This window comes from Cylas formicarius, unplaced genomic scaffold (assembly GCF_029955315.1).
Source record: "Cylas formicarius isolate icCylForm1 unplaced genomic scaffold, icCylForm1.1 PGA_scaffold_1__22_contigs__length_36826433, whole genome shotgun sequence".
NCBI lineage: Eukaryota > Metazoa > Arthropoda > Insecta > Coleoptera > Brentidae > Cylas > Cylas formicarius.
The window spans coordinates 32999672-33016456 of NW_026844264.1; the positions used below are offsets into that span (position 1 = coordinate 32999672).

The following is a 16785-nucleotide window of genomic DNA, read 5'->3' on the forward strand; positions in this document are numbered from 1 at the left end:
GACGATGTATATACGTTTAAACAAGGGACTCTATAATGGAATTTGGAAATATTGGGATAGCGCAGTCGTCTTTGCCGTTAGAGAAGTGTTACAGCACTGGTCAGTGAACCGAGAAACTCGTAATATACCATCCGTGATACCCCAGAGCCCTAGGTTTAAATATTGGCATCGAAGAGACACGGGAAATTACATCTAAGTTCTAGAAGAAACAAAAACCGGCAAACACCAACCCATGCCTACACAGTTTAGAATTTAGATTGCGACGATTGATGCGAACGTACAGCCATTCGAGTGAACCTCGCAACATTTACATTCGCAAACACAAGACCTCGAATAGAGTATTTATCGATTTTGCCGTAGTAAAAAGAGAGACCTAACATTGACCATCCCTCGACGAGATCTTGAGATAGCAACATTACGAGAGTTATCGCGAGGGTACCACCATTCCAATGTGCACTAAACCTAACTTGCGAGTGTACCGTCGTTCGAGCGTACACTCGCAACGTTTGCATTCGCAAACACAAGGCCTCGAATATATTATTTATCGAAGAGAAAGACGTGATATTCACCGTCCTCCGACGAGATCTTGAGATATCAAAATTACGAGGGTTATCACGAGGGTACCGCCATTCCAGTGTATACTGGCAACAAAATATATTATCGAAATGTTGCAGACATAGCAGGAAATTACAGTTGAAATTTGCCATAGTTATTTCGAGTGTACCGTCGTTCGAGCGTACACTCGCAACTTTTACATTCGCAAGTTGATAAACGGCTGGTTAATGTAATTGAAATAAAACCAGCCGCTCTCCAGATCGCAATAAGTTGCAGATTGCAAGAATTGGCGTCTCCCTTGAATTTCGATCATCCTTGTATATACGTCACGTGAAATACGATTGATTTCCATTTGCGACTTGTATTATTTTAAAATGTTCGTGTATATATTTATTTTAATTTGTTTCGTAAATGTTAATTGTCTTATGTCGCTTATATTTATTGTTTTGCTTATAGATTCGGTTATAGAACGTAGACCTAGGTATAGAAGGAGGCAACCGAAAACTTTCAAAGAGGGTAAACAGATTTTTTTATCCGTATTATAGTTTTTTTTTTTTGGTACTTTAGTGACCTTGGAGCAACCTTTGTTTTCCGGCGTTTTTTTTATAAATATGTAATTATTAACTTTGGTTGTTCATTGTCAGTCGGTCGTATCAGAAAAAGTTCGAGTTACGACGCACGAATCAGACATTCACATTTGTACGTACTACGCTGAGAGTTAGATGTCCGCATGCCTATCGTACAGTTCAGCCTCGATTGTCCGAAGCTAGATCATCGAAGGCGGACTGTACCTTTCTATTCACGCATTTTTTTCTCGATTCGCTTAACACACTACTTAGCGCTTGTCGCATGCCAGTCGCACGTCGTACGTTTTCCTCGTCCACAGCATAGCGTCCTTCTGCGGTCCGTGGTCAATTGTGAATAATCGTTTCGATCCACATTCTTAGTAATTACCACTGGTTCGGGTGGTTATTTGCGAATTGACCACGCTAGGGGGCGAGCCTTGAAAAATATACCGTCTTTTTTTCTCGATAGCAATTCGCTCCGGCGATTATTATATGTTCGACGACGTCGACGACGACGAACTCGACTTGCTGCCTGAGGAAAAACAGGACGAAGACGAGGTCGACGATATGCCCACGATGGGAGAGGTGAGATTTTCGAAAATATTTAATTTTCGCCCTTTGTCAAGCGATGTTGTTCCTTCCAAATTTAATTTTATTATTCTTATCTTTTTTTCGTTTTCCAAATAAGTTGGTGATCAGTCGGTTGCATTGTTTTCAGTTTCTGAACGCCGCCATTAAAACCGATGTGGCAACGGTGTTGAGGGAACGTCGCAAAAGCATGAAACGAAGGTCGAGCGTGCCCTTGGCCCGGAAAAAGTCCGCCAGATCGACCATGTCCGCCCCCTTGTCTGCCCCGCCCGCCGTAAGTGTCTGTTCTCTGTAACGCGGACTTCCGAGATTTTTTTGGAGCCGAATAACCTCGATAGGATTCGAGCTACGGACTTCAAGTTTTCCCACGTTCTAATACCGGGCATTGTGCAGAGTGGCCCGCAAAATGTCGAGTCAATCAGAAATCGGCGGCCATGTTGTCGGCTATTGTTGATATTTGTTCGAAAAATCGTTATACAATAAAATAAGCGTCCGAAATTTCGAGGTATCTAGTTGAAATTCTGCAATAAATTAGAGTTTCATCCCGTTGAAACTGGACGGGATCGGAATTCCCGAAGTATTTTTTTTTTAAATTGAAAATTTTTTTTTCGGGTTCCGAAAAACTCGGTTCTCTCGAAAACCGTAACTACGATCGAAGGTATTCTGGAAAAATATCACTTCGTCGAAACTGTACAGGGTGTGCCGGTTATAGGCGAAAAACTGAACATTGCCATTGTTGCATTGTTCTCGCTTTTAAAACAGACGCTACTGTATTTAGAAGTGCTGGAAATGAATTTATCAACTGTTCTCCTACAGTACTTCTTAAGGAGAGACTTAAGGAGAGCTGTAGGTAGGTTACCTTAATTTCTGACTATAAAGAGGTAAGGTGCATATGGTGCTAGGTACACCCATGCCTGTTGTGGCAAAGATAAATTATGTGGAAGTGACGCTTGTTTTTCCAATCTATTTGCTATATTTCGGCCGATCTTAGGTGGAGGAACAGACGTCGAAGAGTGTCACGATTAAGGAGGATCCTCAGCCGAGTACCAGCAAAGACGACGACATTAGCGACATATCAGAGTCTGGTACGTAACAACGTAGTTTTAACGGAAGCTTTTGGATTAGGTGGAGCATTACGGTTTTGGCCGTGACGTCACGATGATCAAAACACATAACCTACAACGTACCGCACGTTCCATTTATCTTGATAACATTTTAATTGGCTGTAGCTTTTTTGTTTTTACTGACATCAAGGTATTTTTTTAATGAAAAACCCTGTATATTATATATGTGTTTAACAGAATATCTTATTGCAATTACAATGATGTAAAATACTTTATATTTTGGTCCACTCGTTTTTGACAAATCGGCAAAAATAACAATTTTTTATATAATTTCAAAGAGTGCCTTGACTGACTGCAACAACATTAATTATTTACAAATTAAAGTAGAACGAAAACACTAAAAATGACGAGACACATTAAATTAAAAAAAAATGTGACCAACACATTTCCCATACATTCTAATTATATAATCTAGTAATGTTGCCGGATTGCCTCTTAACTGATTGATTGCCTCTGAAAACCTTTGCCGACATTATTACAAGGAGTTCTGTCCACGTGATTTTTTACGTGTCCCCAAAAGAAAAAATCCATTTAAGTTAAGTAGGGGCTGTTGACTGGCCAATTCATAGTTTCGCCGTTCCCTATCTGATCCCTGGTATATTGAATGTTAACTTGACCAACATTGTGAGGAGGGGCACCGTCTTACTGCCATATAATCAGCCCTTCTATATTTAAGGGTAAATCTGAAACATAGAGGACTAAGGGGACCGAAAGATAAACAATGTCAAAGGAGGATGCAGTTTTGTTTGGATTTTTTAAATGGCCATGGGTACCAATCAACTCATCTATGGTGTGGTGTCATATTTTGGGTTCAATATTATTTGCAACTCTTATATTTCAGTTCCCTTAGTCCTCTACGTTTCAGTTTTCTTTCCATATACTCCATACCTTGTCAGTAGCTTCCCCTTTTTTCTATAGATTTTGTTAATTCATTGCCTAGTTGCGTTTCCAATTCCCTCCAACGTTCATTCTTTCTATAGTTGTTGCCGTTGCATATGCTTGTTCTTTTCAGTGACATTTCTTATATATTGACTAATGCGATTCCCTTCGAATTTCTTCTCCTTTTTCCATCTTGTAAAACAACACTTCAATGATAATTTAAATAATGTCGTGTTCCAGAAGAACCGACCATCTTCCAAAAACTGGCCAACTGGACTATATTCCTATGGGCATTCGTCGAAAGCGGCATGGTCAGCCTGACGCGGATACTGAACGGATATTCGAGAGATTTTAGATTTGTGCTGCGAACGTTGGGTGTGGAACGCAGATCGCTGAAAGTAGCCACGGAACACGGAGATTTGGGAAAATGGATCGCTTATTTTCTTTTTGCAGGAAAACACCAGCTACGATGTGGGGATACGGAGCGGATCGAAGAGGTTATGGCAACCGGCCGGCTCCTTTCACGATCTCATTCGTTACACGACGTAAGTAGTAGCGTAAGACGAGTAGACATAAGACGTAAGGTGTAAGACGTTTAGGGTTTATTGCAGTATGATTATTAGTTATTATTAAAAACGGTGTATCATTCTAGTGGAAAAGGAAAGAATAGAATGACTATTTAAATACTTTTTTTTAAATAAAATTTAATTGAAAATATTGTTTTAAATATACAAAATTCTTAATTATTAAAACATTTTAAAATTAAGTGGGGATACCATAATATTAACTAATTGTACTAATTATCTTATAGGAAATTAGTTTTTTACAGTTTTAAATTAAACGGGAAGCTTCTCCTACTTTCAAAGTAAAAAAAAAAAAATTATTTAATTTGAATGATTGCAATGAATGAATCTTAAAAATTAAAATATTTTCGACTAAAGTGTCACCATAATATTAAACATTCTGTGAGAATTATTTTTTATTACAGAGTTAATTAAATGATTTGTTTTAAATTAAACGGGAAGCTTCAGCGAATTTTAAAGTTATACGTCAAAAGAAGGTGCTAACATATTTTTAAAACTTTAGTCTTCAATTACTGAAAAATAATTAAATGCATCCACCAAAGCTAAGGTTATAAATACATTTTATATTAAATAATATAAATTTTTATTTCTGGAAACTATATGTACATAATTATTAAAGTTAAGGCTAATAAAATCTAAGTATAGTTAATTTATTATAATTATAATTAATGGTCACTTAATCAATTTGAATAATTACAGTCAATTTATCTCATTAATGAAAGAATTTTTGAATTAGGTGGTTTTTCATAACGCTGATTAGTTTAGTAATTTAATTAAATGATTTGTTTTAAATTAAACGAAAAACTTCTGCACTTCTAAAGTTTTTTTTGTACTTTATGTGTTTAAAGAAGATGCGAATTAGCTTAACCTCAATTTCAGAAAAAATATCACATTAATGATAATATATAAATTACCAGTAAAATTAAACTTAATAAAGTTTAAGTATGACGAAATGAAATAAATAAATTGTTAATTTTTTTGGTTGACAGTAAATTGTAATTGTAAAAGTGTGGTTAGAAACAACTATCGCAAGCAAATGCATTGGAAATATTTAAAATTCGCCAATTTTTTTTTATTAAACTAACCAAAATTGGAACTATAAAATTAAACGTTCAAGTGATTTTATCAATATGCTAGGTTAGAAATACTCTTTTTTTATTTTATCCTTTAATTTCGCTTAGTTTACTTTACTTTAAACGGGGAACTCGAAAAAAAAAACACCAATTTTTCTCATTCGCTCCATTAAAAAAAAAAGAGTACATTGTGACAATTGCTTACGTAGGCGAAAGGAGAGTATACTTGATGTTCCGGAAATTCGTATTTTGGGCGCCAGTTTGGAAAGGGGCCTCGAGTCGCCATATTCTTTCAGGTAAAACCCGGGCGTGCAACACATGTGCTTTTTGTTATTGTTCCCCGACCCCTCACTCATCCCTTCCGATTCAAAACAACCCTATTCTAAATGTCAGGCGTTTCGGAAATGAAATGGGAAATTATCGAAAAAAAAGAAAACGTAAAAAGTAGATAAGCCACGCCGATTCTGTCTCAATTTTTCCTACCGTGAATGTTTTTTTTTTCACACACCATTTTAACAGATACTATTTGATAATATTCCTTTTTCTTTACGTGGGCTGTAAAAAGCTTTTCAGGATCGTTTCCTTTATCTTTTAAACGTTACGCGTCGCGGTTTATGCCTCCCACCACCATTATTCTAGGAAGTCCACAGCGACGGACGACGAGTACGAAGAAATGTCCTCCGACGGCCAACCCCCGACGGTCAAATTGATCCTGGCCGTTTGGTACGTGATCATGAGCCGATCCGAATGGCTGTGCTACTTCGCCGTGTTTCTCAACCAAGCCAAAAGGGCGACGCTGCTATCTCTGCCGCTGCCGCTGATGGTGTTCTTCTGGGGCTCGCTGACCATACCGAGGCCGTCGAAAACGTTCTGGGTGACGATCATCGCGTACACCGAGGTAGGCCCTCAGATAATTGTTGAAAATAACTTATGCAGAATGCACCTTGTGGTTTGCGGTTTCCGAGGTCGGGCAGAAAAATTATCCGACTTTCATTGAAGCACAAAATAATCTTGCATTGTGTCAATACCATTCTCATCGTTTGTGAGGTCGGGCAATACGACTTTTGGACTGTTATCGCTGTTCTACTGAAGGTAGTTCTGGTAATCGTGGTATGATGTAAATATACCATTATGTCTGGAGCTAGTACTAGAATATGTCTATACTAATAGTAACTGAATTGTGGGATGTCATTTTCCTGGTTTCTGAGATCATTCGATACTATTTTTTGACTATTATTGCAGTACGACTGATTAATAGTAATCTAGTAATCATCTTCCGTGAGGTGTAAATATACCATTATCTAACTCTTCTAGAAATAGTCCAGGAATATGTCTATGCTAACGGTAAATGAATTCTGAGGAGTTATTTGCCTGGTTTCTGTTGTCGACCTATACGATTTTTACACTGTTATTGCTGCTCTACTGAATGCTACTTCTAGTGCTCTTGGTACGATGCGTAAATTTACCATTATTTAACTATGACTGGAGATAGTTCTAGTTAATTCTAATATTAAATTGGTTATTTTCATGGTTTTTAAGGTCGTGCAACTGTGACTAAAGTCGTCGTCTTCAATTTTAGGTGATCGTTTTGATCAAGTGCCTTTTTCAAATGGACGTCATACCGTGGAACGAGGACATATACGGAAACAATCCATTTTTCGCCCCCAACATCATCGGCATTCAGAAGAGGAAAAGTTACGCCAACTGGGACCTGGTTTTGTTGTTGGCCGTGTTTTTCCATAGGTAACGTTAATGGTATGATTGTTTTTATCGGTGTTTCGACCGTCCACTTCTAGAATGATGCTCAAATCTATGGGCATCTGGAAGTCGTCCACGGACCCGCAACCTGCGGCCTTTATCGCGGAGAGTGATTACACGGATGGCGACTACAAGTACGAGGACGGACAATTGGTGCCCGCAGATTCGGTTATCGACGGGAATGTCCCGATCGGGAGCAGTTCGCCGGAAAATAGGTATTTTTAACACATTAACGAACGCACGCACAACTGTCGCTAAACTGCCAAAAACAAGACCCTTCTAAAAAATAATCGATTTTGTTGCCGTCAATCGATTTTTGTTTGTAGCGTTTTAATTTCTTTTTCTCTCTGTATGTTTTTTTTTTCTTTTTTTTTACTTTTAATCCATATAATTTCAGTGCTTTTACTACTTCACAATATTTTCGTATTTTTTTTGTTTTTAGTTTCTTTTTATCCATATTAATAACTTTTGCCTAGTTCGTCATTTAAAAAAATGCTTTTGTTACAACTGCTTGAAAAGAAGTTATAAAAAAAATCGAATTTCTCTTTGCAATTTTTACAATTTTATTATTCTCCCTGTATTTAAAAAAAAATTATTTGATATAATTTCGGTGGATCTACGCCGATTATTTTTTTTAATTCCAATTTTTGTATTAAGATTCGAACTTTTTTTTAAACGGTACATATTACTACCATTTTCAATTAGATAAATAACTTTTGCTAAAGGTGCAGAAAAAGCCCCACCTTTAAAAGTTTTCATTTAGAACGCCTAACGCTTTGATTTGCGTCGCTCTGTATATATTTTCGTTTTTTTTTTTTTATTTATTTAGATATAATTTTTGTCTTTAGGTTCTTGCTTTTTTTCTGTCTGTGTATATGTTTCCCTTTTTTGTATTTTTATGTTACTTATTATATTATTTTTACTCTTGGTTAGAATTTATTCGAAAAATATCTACTGATTTTCAGTAAAATCCTTTGGTTAGAATCTGTTAATAAAAATATCGTTACAAGTGAGTTTGTAATAAAATAAAATTTTATTCATTCTTTCATTTTTTTACTGGCAATTTTCTTCTCTTCTCTTTTTTTCTTTGTTACCGTCGCTATTTTTTCATAGAATTTTTTTTAAATAAATATTACCGTAAAACGTCAATTTTAAATGTTTTTTTTGTTTTTGTTAGTTTTTTTTATAATTGTTTTTCTCTTCTTTTTAGCGCCTCGATTTGTGTTCCTCTCTGTTTTTTTTTTTAATTATTAAATATAATTTCGATGCATTTATGTCTCCTGCGCAATAATTATTTCTTCCACTTTATTTTGTTTCCCTGTAGGTTCTATTTTTTAAACTTGTAATTCTTTAATGGAATGAAAAATATCAATTTTTTTTAATATGGATTAGGTTTTTCCTTGTAACTTTTCAATTCTATTTCATGTCTATCTATCTTTTGTTTTTTTTTTGGAATATTTATAACCAGTTTTTTTAAATATTTTTTTCTTTATTTTACTTCTTTTCTGTTTTTTCTTTGTTTAATAATAATATTAATGGACCAGCAAAATCGTCGAACCCAAATACGGTAAACAGAGAAGTCAAGCAGAGTCGGATCAGAACGTCTCGGTGGTCAGCGTCGAAGTGAATTTGTACGATCACATCCCCGAGTCGATAAAATTGGGGTAGGCGTCTTTTGTTTCCTTTGTTTTCGATCGCTATCGTCGTATTTTTTTAGAGCCGCCAAATATATCGAGTCGCTTCGGTATTTTTTCGCGCAGCTTCTCGATCCGACCGCCCGCGTCGCTGCCGACGTCTACTCTTTCATGTTTCTCTGCGATTTCATCAACTTTTTCGTCTTGCTGATCGGCTACTCTTCGTTCGGGGTGAGTTTTTACAAAAGAAAAAAATAACAGGGAAACTAAAATAAAAAAAAAACAAAATGATAATCAAATTCAAAATGAAAATATCGATGTAATTGAGTTTATAGTAAAATAACTTTTTTCCATTGTCTGCCAGATATTTTCATAATTACTTAATTTTTTATTCTACACGTTCAAATTTCTCTCCTGGCTTTTAGAATTTTTTTTCTTTAAAACGGCCCTTCAAGAGCTTTTGGTTAGAATTTATGAAAAGAAAAATCGACTTTCTAGTATAAATGAGCTTTTCTTTTTGATGATTCCATTTGTTTTTCTCTCGGTATATATTTTCGCTTTTTCAAAACATTGTTCCAATATAACATAATCATTTTTTCCACTGATTTTCAGTTAAAAGGCTATTTAAAAAATTTATAAAGTAACTGTTTTTTTTTTTTTTTTTCATTGCAATTTCAATGCCTCCCAGATATTTTTATAAGTTTTTTTTAGTTCATTTTTTTGCTACCAATTTGCAGGTAATCAAAATTTTCTTTTTATTCGAAGTTTTTTTGTTTTTCAATTAGGAAAATGTCAGGTTCTTTTGAAGTGTTTGTTTAATATTTATGAAAAAATAATTTTACCATTACTGAAGAAACAAAAAAAAATAATGATTTTGTTATATCGGCCGGAACAACTAGTTGGGTAATAAAATTTAAAATTGCGATGTGTATACTTAAACTCTATAATTTTGTACATATTTTTGATAAAATAATTTTTGTCCTCAAAACAACCCAAGAGACACTCCGAATTTGTCATAGAATAAAATTGTCCCAATATATATATTTTTATTTTTAAATACCTACGCGGAGTCATTAGGCATGATGAGGAAGCACAATGGGCATTGTGAGGCTTAGGCCCTGTAGTGTACAGGCTACTCTCCTCCTCCTCCTCCACAGTATCTATTCCCCATAATTTTTCGATAAGCCCTTGAGTTTCGGGTGTGCTATGTAGAACATATGATCGACTGCGAAGTATTAGTAAATAAATTTTAAAAAAATCGAGCATTCTGGAAAATTCTAGACCCAAGCTGCAAGCGACGGCGGCTTCAAGGCGTACCTCGAAGAGAACCGGGTACCGCCGATGTTCCTCTTCATGCTCATCCTGCAGTTCATGCTGATCATCATAGACCGGGGCATTTACCTGCGCAGGAACATCCTCGGCAAGCTCGTCTTCCAGTTCATACAGTCTATCCTGCTGCACATTTGGCTGTTCATCCTGTTTCCGATCATCACCGAGAAGTAAGGCGGGCGTGGTTTGTAATAGTGGCGATCACGTGACGTTAATTTCTGCGCCGTGGCAGGGAATTCAAGACAGTGATACCGCCGCAGGTGTACTACATCGTCAAGTGCATCTATTTCCTGCTGTCCGCTTACCAGATACGGTGCGGATATCCGTCGAGGATCCTGGGCAACTGTCTCTGCAAGGGCTACAGTATGGTCAACATGTTCCTGTTCAAGGGCTTCATGCTGGTGCCGTTCCTGTTCGAGCTGCGCAGCGTTATGGACTGGATGTGGACCGAGACCTCGATGGGCGTGTTTGACTGGTTGAAAATGGAGGATATATTCTCGCACATATTCCTGCTGAAGGTGAGCGATTTCGAATACAATTTACGGTCAGTGTGTTTTCGATTAGTCTTTACATTTTAAACCCCCCGTATCGTAGTAGGTCGATAAAAACCAAATCAAATTAAAATCCAGTAGCGTGCTCGCATTTCTTGCGCTTTTAAGATGGGAGCCACTTAATTGGCGATATTTTTGAATGAAACACCCTGTAAATATATTTTTAAATTGTATTGTTCAAATATATGGCGACATTTGCTTTTTTTCTATCTATATTTTATTGCTATTAATATTACTATTAATATTATTATTATTAATGTTATTATATATTGAAATAACACACACAAATAACGGAACTTATCGTACATTGGAACAAAACGCTATTTCTAAATATATGTAACAGTAGTAATAATTTTCCTAAAAAAATTATTATTATTATTATTATTATTATTATTTCACTAATACAATTAGTTTTCTATTATTGTTTTATAAGAAAAATTATTATTATTATTATTATTTTAATTAGAAAAATTGATAAATAACAAGGCATATCGTACATTTATTAATGGAAAATAATATTTTAATTTCGATTGTCTAAATGAATTTTTCAAAATAACATATTTGGTGACATTTACAAAAATTTACTTATTTTCAACATTTTTTATTTTTATTTTATTCGAGTTAATATTTTTATGTTATTATTGTCATTGTTATTATTATTATTATTATTATTATTATTATTATTATTATTATTATTATTATTATTATTATTATTATTATTATTATTATTATTGTTATTAATATCGGTATTATTTATTGGAAAATTACACAGTAATAATTGTTTCCCTTGTAGAATTATTACTATTGTTACACTAACACAATTTTTTTATTTAGTTTTTTACCAAAAAAAGTGATATTTTAAAAAATGTGCTTGTTTTCTATCTTAATATTATTCCAGTTATTATATTATTATTATTATTAATATTATTAATGTTGGTAATATTTTTATTTAATTTTAAAAGAACATACAAATATATTTTTATTTAACTTTACATTTTATTCCTTTTAATATTTTAACATTATTATTATCAATTGAAAATTCATAAATAACAAAGCTTATCGTATATTTTTTAATGGATTTCATACCATTAATTTATTGTAATTGTTTTATTAGAAAAAAATAAAATTTTGAAAAATATACTTGTTTTCTGTCTTAAGCTTATTCCAGTTTGTATATTATTATTAATATTATTATTATTATTATTATTATTATTATTATTATTTATATTATTTTAATTTGGAAAATCGATAACAAAAAAGACTTATCGTACATTTTTTAACGGAAAATAATATTTTAATTTGAATTGTCGAAATGAATTATTTAAAACAACATATATGTTGACGTTTACAAAAAAAAATCCTTTTTTTCTATCTAACTTTTATCCCATTTGACATTTTATTTTTACTCTCATTATTATTATGGTTATTATTTATTGGAATATTACATTAACAACTATTTATGGGTAAGTATACACAAGGTACATAAATATTACAGTGGTGATATTTTTTCCGATAAAATTATTATTATGATTATTATTATTATTATTAAACAATCATTTCACTAATAAAAATATTTTTTTCATTGCATTTATTTTATTTGTTATATTATTAAAAAATGTTTAATATTAATATTAATATTATTTTATTTTTAAGAAATGCATTACTTACTTGTTTTCTTCATTTTATCTTTTTTTATGCTTATTTTCTTTTTACTTTTTTATATTTTTTAAAACGTGCTTGTTTTTTAAGTTAATGTTTAATTAATTATTATTATTATTACTATTATTTTATAACAAAAAAATAATGAACCCCAAAAAACTCACGAGTAGGATAAAATGTGTTTATTAAAAAAAAAATAATTATTCAGACCATTTTGAATTTTTCAAAAACGGACAAAAAGCGCAAAAATATTTTCAGAAAATGGATATTTTAAAGTCATAACTTTGGCACCGTATCATAATGATTATATCTGAGCACGCCCCTGGATTTCATGTAACCAAACGTATAAGATTCCATTGGCGTCATACAGAACAACACAAACGGCCAGCTTTCCGTTTTCACCCTGTATCTCAAAACTAATTTTGCCTCGCTGTCTTGAACAATACCAAACGAAAAACGGACATCCTGTACATCTCGATTTCCTGGAGTTCCTTCCCGTAATTTGTCGATTCAAGTGCTCGAGGAACATGGAGGACGAGTACCCGCAACCCAGGGGCACCAAAAAGGGGTTCCTGGTCAAGTACGCTATGGGCGGGGCGCTCCTGATAGGCATCATCGGCATCATTTGGTTCCCGTTGGTGTTCTTTTCGCTGGGCAAGGCGGTCGGCGAAAGTAACCCCCCATATGATATCACATTGGAGTTGAGGATCGGACCTTACGACCCTGTGTACCAGATGTCAGCCCAAAGCAACGCTCTGTTTCAGTAAGTCCGTGTTCAAGTTTAATATTTTATCGTTTTTTTTTTTTTTTTTTTATCAAATACTTATATATATTTTTATTAATTTTTTTTTCGATAGATTTAGCGACGCCGATTATCAAAACCTCTTGCACGTATTCAAAGATTCGAAACGTTCCGAACAGATCTTCTCCAATTACGATCCGGGCGATATCGCTGCCGCCAAGTTCAGCCGGGATTCCGCGAAAATCTGGAGCATTTCGCCCCCGGACCGCGACAAGATGATCCAGGAAGTGAATTCGAGTGAGTAACTGCGTCGACGTGACGTCTTAACCCCGTCGTTTGACGTGGCGACGCGAAATCGACGTTCTCGCGACGTTACCGTCTCCTCCGAGGGGTTTTACCGTCGATAACCACAGTTAAATGAACAGATTGTTGAGGTGTTTGAATTTTTCGAGGACTTTTTGCTAACGCAAACATTTTTCCCAACTTTTTGTTTACATTATTTATTTATTTATTTATATATCGTGTAGCATCGCGACGACATAGCTGCAACGTCAAATCAAATGTTTCTTCTATCTAAAATACTTTTCCGATCTTCTCAAACATTATTTTAACTTGCCGCAATTCGTGAGAAGTCATCAATGCTCAAAAACGACGTTATTTGGACGTTATTCGTTGTAACGTCACGACGACGTAGTTTTAACGTAAAATTCGCGTCGATTGCGGCGAAAACGTTCAAAGTGCGATCCGGATTACGTTTTTACTGCGTCCTGACGACGTTATTGTTTCCTTCGACGGGTTTTACCCTTTAAGAAACAATAATTGTGCCCGAAACATTGGTACCCAAGGTAAAATAACAGATTGTTTATCGTTGTTTTTTTTTTCGTAAAATTTTCGAATTCTCCAACACGTCGCGAACTTTCTGATGGCGCTAAATACTTCTCCGATCCTCTTAAACCTTATTTTAACTCGTCAATCAACGTAATTGCGACGTTTTTTGTTGTGACATCGTTACAACGTCGAATTCCCGTCGAAAATGATCAAAGTGCGTTGATGCGATGTGTTTCTTTAAGCGGTTTCTACCCTTTTATGGTAATAAGGGAAACGGAAAACTTTAGAATTTTTGACCGTGTCGCTGATTTTTCGATGACGCAAAATATTTTAATCAGTGAACGTGAAACGTCGTCGATCCGCAGGATCGACGTAATTTCGACGCTAATCGTTGTAACGTCGCGACGACGTAGTTTTAACGTCAGAATCGCGTCGATTGCAGCGAAAACGATCAAGGTGCGGCTGGATTATCGCGTGTCGCACAAGACGAGCAGCTCCACCGACTCCGGGATCATATCGAACAACGTGGAGATCGAACTAGCCCCCGGCACGCCCACCGAGCCCAACCCTGACCGGGTGAACCTGCTGAGGATGTTGCGCAATGCGGCCGCCGAACCGATCAGCCTCGAACGTATCCTGCCGAAGTTCCTGAAAATCACCAACACCGGAGTGGCGGAGCCATACACCGGCATACTGGGCAGCTCGAATCCGGGTACGTTGCGGCGTTGACAAAGTTTTGCTGATCTATTTTCTTGTAATTTTTCGTAGATACCATGCAACGTAAACGATAAGTAGCTCAAAAATGTTCTAGCTGGTGCAACTGCTAATACTAGTTATGTTTTACGCCTCTGTTCGCTAGCTTTTCCCTTATTTAAAAAAAAAACATGCGTACTGAGAAAATGTGCAAATAAACTACTTGCTACGTGAACTTGTGAACCAAGTTATTACTTTTAACAGGCATATAAATTTTTTTCTGAAATTAAAATGGGGCAACACCTCGTGTTCCCAGAATACGTTGCTTGACGTTCGGTTCAGTTAATGTTGCCATATTGGTTTCCACAAAGACAAGCGCATGATACCTCTGATAATTTTTTTAATAACTCCTAAACGGACGGATGCGTGTCTGATAAATGCTACTCGTAAAAACGGCCCATTAAAATAAAAGACGCCGGCCATTTCTCAGGAAACGTTAGTTCTACAACTTAGAAAAAAAAATATTTATTTTCAACTTCATAAAATGAACTAATGTAAAATAATCCAAATTAACCTATATCATAGTTATAACGTAGTCCACTCTGTTTAAACTATTTTTTTATGTCTCGTCAAATTAAGGGTGTTGGAAAGGTAAAAGTTGAATAACTTTTTTTTTGGCTAATCCGTTTTCGACGAACTCAGTTCAGTTTTAAACAGTGTTTATGGGAGCTTCGACTGTCATGTCAATATCACGATATTAATCCTTTTACAAGTCAGTAGAAGGCGCTTCATGTCAAAAACAACTATTTTATGATTTTCTCGAAAATTTTAAATATAGTGGTATAAACATTTTCAGCTAAGATTAAAAAGAGTAAGAAAAACACAGAAAGTGGTTGAAACAACATGGCAATGTCTTTTGATCTTTGAGATGTGCTTATAGTTCCTACTAGAGTTCAATTTGATTTTGTCCTAATTGTTCCATGATAATCGCCAATAATTAATATAGTCAATGTAATTTATTCATACATTACATGTATGGTCAATATTGTCGAAAAGGGTAAAATAAATCTCAAAGGGGAAAAAGATATCACCATGCCGGTTCCACTACCTGCTGTGTTTTGTTACACTCTTTCGTCCTAGCTAAAAAATGTATGCCATTATATTTGGAATTTTCGAAAAAATTATAAAAACAGTTGTTTTTGACATAACATAAAAGAATTAATATCGTGACATTGACAGTATAGTCGAAAAATTAAACTGGATTAGCCAAAAAAAAGTTGTTCAACTGTTTCTTCACCAATATTTGACCCTTCCCCCACCCTTAATTTGACGAGATAGAAAAGAATAGTTAAAACGAAAAAGTTTCCTAATCTAGAATAGATTACGTAAAAACTAATTTTGGTTTGGTTTAATTTGGAATATTTTTGAAAAAAACCGTTTTTTCTATTTTATAGTAGAGGTTCTTTTAGAGGCCATTTTAGGAACCTGAAAATAATTTCCAGCTTTTTCTCTTGGCCGATTTACCTATAATTTTTTTTCCCTAGTTGTGGGACTTTAATGGACACCGTATGAATGTCCATTAGCGATTGTACAAAAGATTTAAGCTAAAATTAAAATAATTCTAAAAATAAACCTAAAATCTGCGATTTTACGGGCAGAAGTGGAGGCGTCACCGCAGGCCAACTTCCGCAACATAACTTTGATCCTGCTGCGGCCGAACAACACCCCCATAGTGGACAAGGAGTGGTGGCAGGTGAAGGAGGAGTGCAACGACACGGACTACAAGCATTACCTCAGGGATTTGGCGTATTCCGATTGCGATTCGCTGGTCATTTACACGCTGAACGACAAGATTTTCCCGCAGACCTTGAACATCATCACCGGCGGCGGGTGAGTCTGCTTTTGATAAAAAAAAAACATTTTGACGGCTTGTAGGGCAATGTTCCTTAAGGGGAACGTTCAATTCGACAACACTCTGTATAACGGCTAGCGTTTTGGCGAGATCGACGACGTCTTTCTAGTAGTTTATTGTATCAAAAAAATGTGTAAATACGAAAGTTGTTGTTATTATACAGGGTATGTCGTAAACACCTTAAATGTTTCCAGTATTTAATACCAATAAGAGTCTAAGATATTTTGAATGATTTAACAATTCTAAAACACGTAGTGGAACATTGCTTATTGTGCTTATTGACTTGTTTTTCAGAAATTATGTTTTGTGT

At 35.0% G+C, this 16785-nt stretch overlaps 1 protein-coding gene across 1 annotated transcript in view; it reads left to right on the plus strand.

Annotated features, from left to right (window-relative positions):
- LOC132697169 (piezo-type mechanosensitive ion channel component) overlaps window positions 1-16785 on the plus strand; it is a 38764-nt gene that overhangs the window by 20198 nt on the left and 1781 nt on the right. Inside the window, exons 23-40 of the mRNA XM_060662463.1 lie at window positions 1012-1071; window positions 1591-1706; window positions 1840-1983; window positions 2701-2794; window positions 3953-4110; window positions 4166-4257; window positions 5579-5665; window positions 6009-6267; window positions 6949-7112; window positions 7166-7342; window positions 8672-8791; window positions 8845-8992; window positions 10043-10260; window positions 10323-10608; window positions 12816-13063; window positions 13158-13339; window positions 14313-14582; window positions 16222-16453. Of these exons, the coding sequence (XP_060518446.1) occupies window positions 1012-1071; window positions 1591-1706; window positions 1840-1983; window positions 2701-2794; window positions 3953-4110; window positions 4166-4257; window positions 5579-5665; window positions 6009-6267; window positions 6949-7112; window positions 7166-7342; window positions 8672-8791; window positions 8845-8992; window positions 10043-10260; window positions 10323-10608; window positions 12816-13063; window positions 13158-13339; window positions 14313-14582; window positions 16222-16453 (3055 nt within the window). The remainder of the gene's footprint in view (window positions 1-1011; window positions 1072-1590; window positions 1707-1839; window positions 1984-2700; window positions 2795-3952; window positions 4111-4165; window positions 4258-5578; window positions 5666-6008; window positions 6268-6948; window positions 7113-7165; window positions 7343-8671; window positions 8792-8844; window positions 8993-10042; window positions 10261-10322; window positions 10609-12815; window positions 13064-13157; window positions 13340-14312; window positions 14583-16221; window positions 16454-16785) is intronic.